Here is a 2,899-nt window from a genome sequence, read left to right as displayed (position 1 = left end):
GATACAAAGCACCTCACCCCCCATAATTGTTCCTCTAGGTGAGAAAAAAATTTGTGCAAAGTGTGAGATCGATCGAAAAAAAGGATCACGTGCCTCAAAGCGACTGAAAATTTTGAAAATTTTGAAATTCACCTCAACTATGGAACATGGCACATCGTTGGATTTGTCTTTTTTTCTGAATAGGAATATGGAAAAATTATATGACTTCCTTTAAATAATAACAACAATGACCTTGAAATTTCAAAAATATGATTTCCAAAAAATTTTTTTATTTTGGCATTATATTTACCTTATTGAACAATGCAAATTTCTCCTCTGACATTTTTTCGTACAATCACAAGTAACAGAGATATTTAAATATCTATGGTGTTATATGTAATGTAAGTGTACATATAAATGTAAGTTATATGTAATATTTACATATTTTTCGCCAAGGTAGTTTTATTTATATCAGAATATTGCTGACGGTAATCTTTTACAATTTGTAGTATCATCTGTTTTTCTTCCTCACTACGCGCTAAAATTTGGTTATAGTCCTGCATTAACTTAACAGCTCTTTCTACTTTATCGTTAACCACTGGTAAAGCTTTAACGATATCTAAACCTATTTTATAAGATGGTTCATCTTGCCAAACTATAGGATCTTTTTCTAAAAATTCTGCCGATATGCCGAATCTACTAAAAAACTTCCGACTTTCGTCTGTTATAAAATATGAAATATCCTTCTCCATATGGTCGGTTACATTACTTGGTAGGAGGACAAACTTTTTATAATAATCACCGCCGCCACTATTAGTGGTATTTAACGCCTCCACCATTCGTTTCTTTGTTTCTATGGAAATGTCATTATCGAAGAACGATAACGCAGCATTTTCTGGTGTCAAATACCACAAGTGTCTCAAAAATTTTTCTAACGCTACATGACTAATGTCTTTATCTATTTTCTTATATTTATATAAGGATTTAATAAAAGTAAAGTCCTGCTGCGGAGCCTTCGTCGGGAGAAGAGCTTCTACCCATGCTTTTAAATATAAATTTGCAATAAATAAACATATATCGCGAATTCCATTTGTCTCCTCTTCGCTTAATTCGAATTCTTCGCGAAACAAAAATATTTTTATACAATAAATGCCCTTCGCCATCCACCGAGCATGATGGAAAGCTCCGGGAGCTCGAAAACGGTACTCTGAAGTATTACCTAAAAATACTAGCACAAGTTCAATAAATTCGCGATAGTCTTCCCGTGGATGATGCATTTCCAGAGTCTGTTTCGCAAAATTTATTAGCTGTGGTATATTTTCTAATTTTTGATTGACAAATCGATCTTCTACCCCACAGTGGAAGTTTAATTTATTTATATTGGGCCACGCTTGCTGGAAGCGTTTAAAAATTGGCACGTTTGGACCCGTAGACTGGGACATCTTCTTCTCAAAAACCGCTCTTAAAACTATTTCGTACATATGGTGTCTGCACGGAAGATATAGCAAGTACCGTCCGATTACGTGCTCTAAAATTACACACGCACCTTGCAAGTGACCCATATTAGATGCTGTCGTATCATATGAAAGTGCTTGCACTTTGTCGCATATGTCCCACTCCTTGAGTAGATCATGGACAGCAAGAGCTTGATCTCTTCCAGTAGAAGTCGGGATTATCGGAACTCCAAGTAAGTGTTCACGCCCTCTGCAAGTTATAACGACAGGTAACCTTTCCACCTTTTCTTTGCCGACTAGAGCAGGTAACATTTTACCATCCCAATGTACAGTAACTGCATCAATTTCATGTTGGGAAAAAGCTGCACGTAGCATTTGACTGTGTTTCTTGCGCAACTCTGTTCGATAACGACGAATCGATGATCGACTTATAGTCAAATCATTAATGTCGTGACCAAGAGCTTGAGAAATTGCTACAATTATACGGGCAGCATCGCGGTCTCTAACTTTACATGCATCAAGTGTTGACATAACCTTTAGCGTAATAACCTGTTTTGAACCGCGTTTTCGTTTAGGTTTGCTCGGACCAGGTTCTGTTGCATCGCAATCGCTCGCATTGGACTCCAGCGCAGGATCCTCATCCTCATCCTCAGTACATTGCCGATTTTCTTCGTCGTCGTCGGGTGATGCAATTGATGCAAAGTTGATTGTTTCTTCTGATAGTAAAAAAATGTGAATAATATGAGTATAGAGAAATAGATTTCGACAATTTTACTTTAAAACAAATAATTTCTGGATAAACGTACCTTGCATAGCTGCTTGCGTTTTAACTCGACGTGCTTCTTCTTTTGCTTGACGAAGCGCTTGTCTCTGTTCTTTTGCGTAAAGAACTCGATCTCCTCCAATCATCGATCCTGGTCGTCCTTTTTTTCTTTGGTTCAGAAGAAATTGTTTATCTTCATCGATCGTGATCATTTCTAAAGCATCAACACGTGCGATATCGAAAAGATCATCTAATTGATCAAGAAACTGTTGTTCCTTGTTATCTTGTAGCTGCGATCGTCGTGTAGAATTCTTTTGTAACAGCCTCCACTTCTGGTATAAGGACTCCAATTTCTCGATGCTGTGATAGCTTTGCCTGAATGGAAATTTTGCCTTCTCCCACAACACTTCCACTTCTTTCACAACAAGATATGAGCTAGATCGAAGGTTCAATTTCACTTTCCTATCGATGTCCTATCGATGGCAACTTAGCGCCTACAATTTGACTTTCGTCATGTTCTAATAAGAACAGTTTTCCGTGATTTCTACTCTCCATTGGACTTCTGTGCACTGTTCGGTGGTTAAATCAGCTATGACTGATGATCCGTTTTCGGACGGGCTTTTATACAATTTTGTCTGGGTCCGGAAAGGGCCTAATAGTCGTGAAGGAGCGCGGACCTTGGAGAGTGCCCATCGTGTCGCGA

At 38.0% G+C, this 2,899-nt stretch overlaps 1 protein-coding gene across 1 annotated transcript; it reads right to left on the bottom strand.

Annotated features, from left to right (window-relative positions):
* Positions 1 to 416: 416 nt before the first annotated feature.
* LOC143211631 (uncharacterized) lies at positions 417 to 2,373 on the bottom strand. Its single transcript, XM_076429462.1, has 3 exons — positions 2,240 to 2,373; positions 1,983 to 2,149; positions 417 to 1,683 (listed from the first exon to the last, which is right to left on the bottom strand). Exons 2-3 carry the CDS (start codon positions 2,078 to 2,080, stop codon positions 417 to 419), a joined length of 1,365 nt encoding a protein of 454 aa, XP_076285577.1. The 5' UTR covers positions 2,081 to 2,149; positions 2,240 to 2,373.
* Positions 2,374 to 2,899: the final 526 nt, after the last annotated feature.

The sequence above is a fragment of the Lasioglossum baleicum genome, chromosome 8 (assembly GCF_051020765.1).
Source record: "Lasioglossum baleicum chromosome 8, iyLasBale1, whole genome shotgun sequence".
NCBI classification, from domain to species: domain Eukaryota; kingdom Metazoa; phylum Arthropoda; class Insecta; order Hymenoptera; family Halictidae; genus Lasioglossum; species Lasioglossum baleicum.
The sequence above is the reverse complement of the archived record's forward strand: the minus strand, read 5'-3'. Positions and strand labels throughout refer to the sequence as shown.

What these genes read in the sequence shown, in the direction of transcription:
- LOC143211631 (XM_076429462.1), bottom strand. Translation starts at nt 2,080, where the DNA reads ATGAGGATGAGGATCCTGCGCTGGAGTCCAATGCGAGCGATTGCGATG. An exon ending in GAAAACGCGGTTCAAAACAG is followed by an intron (nt 1,684 to 1,982) that starts GTTATTACGCTA and finishes TATAACTTGCAG; the next exon opens with AGGGCGTGAACACTTACTTG.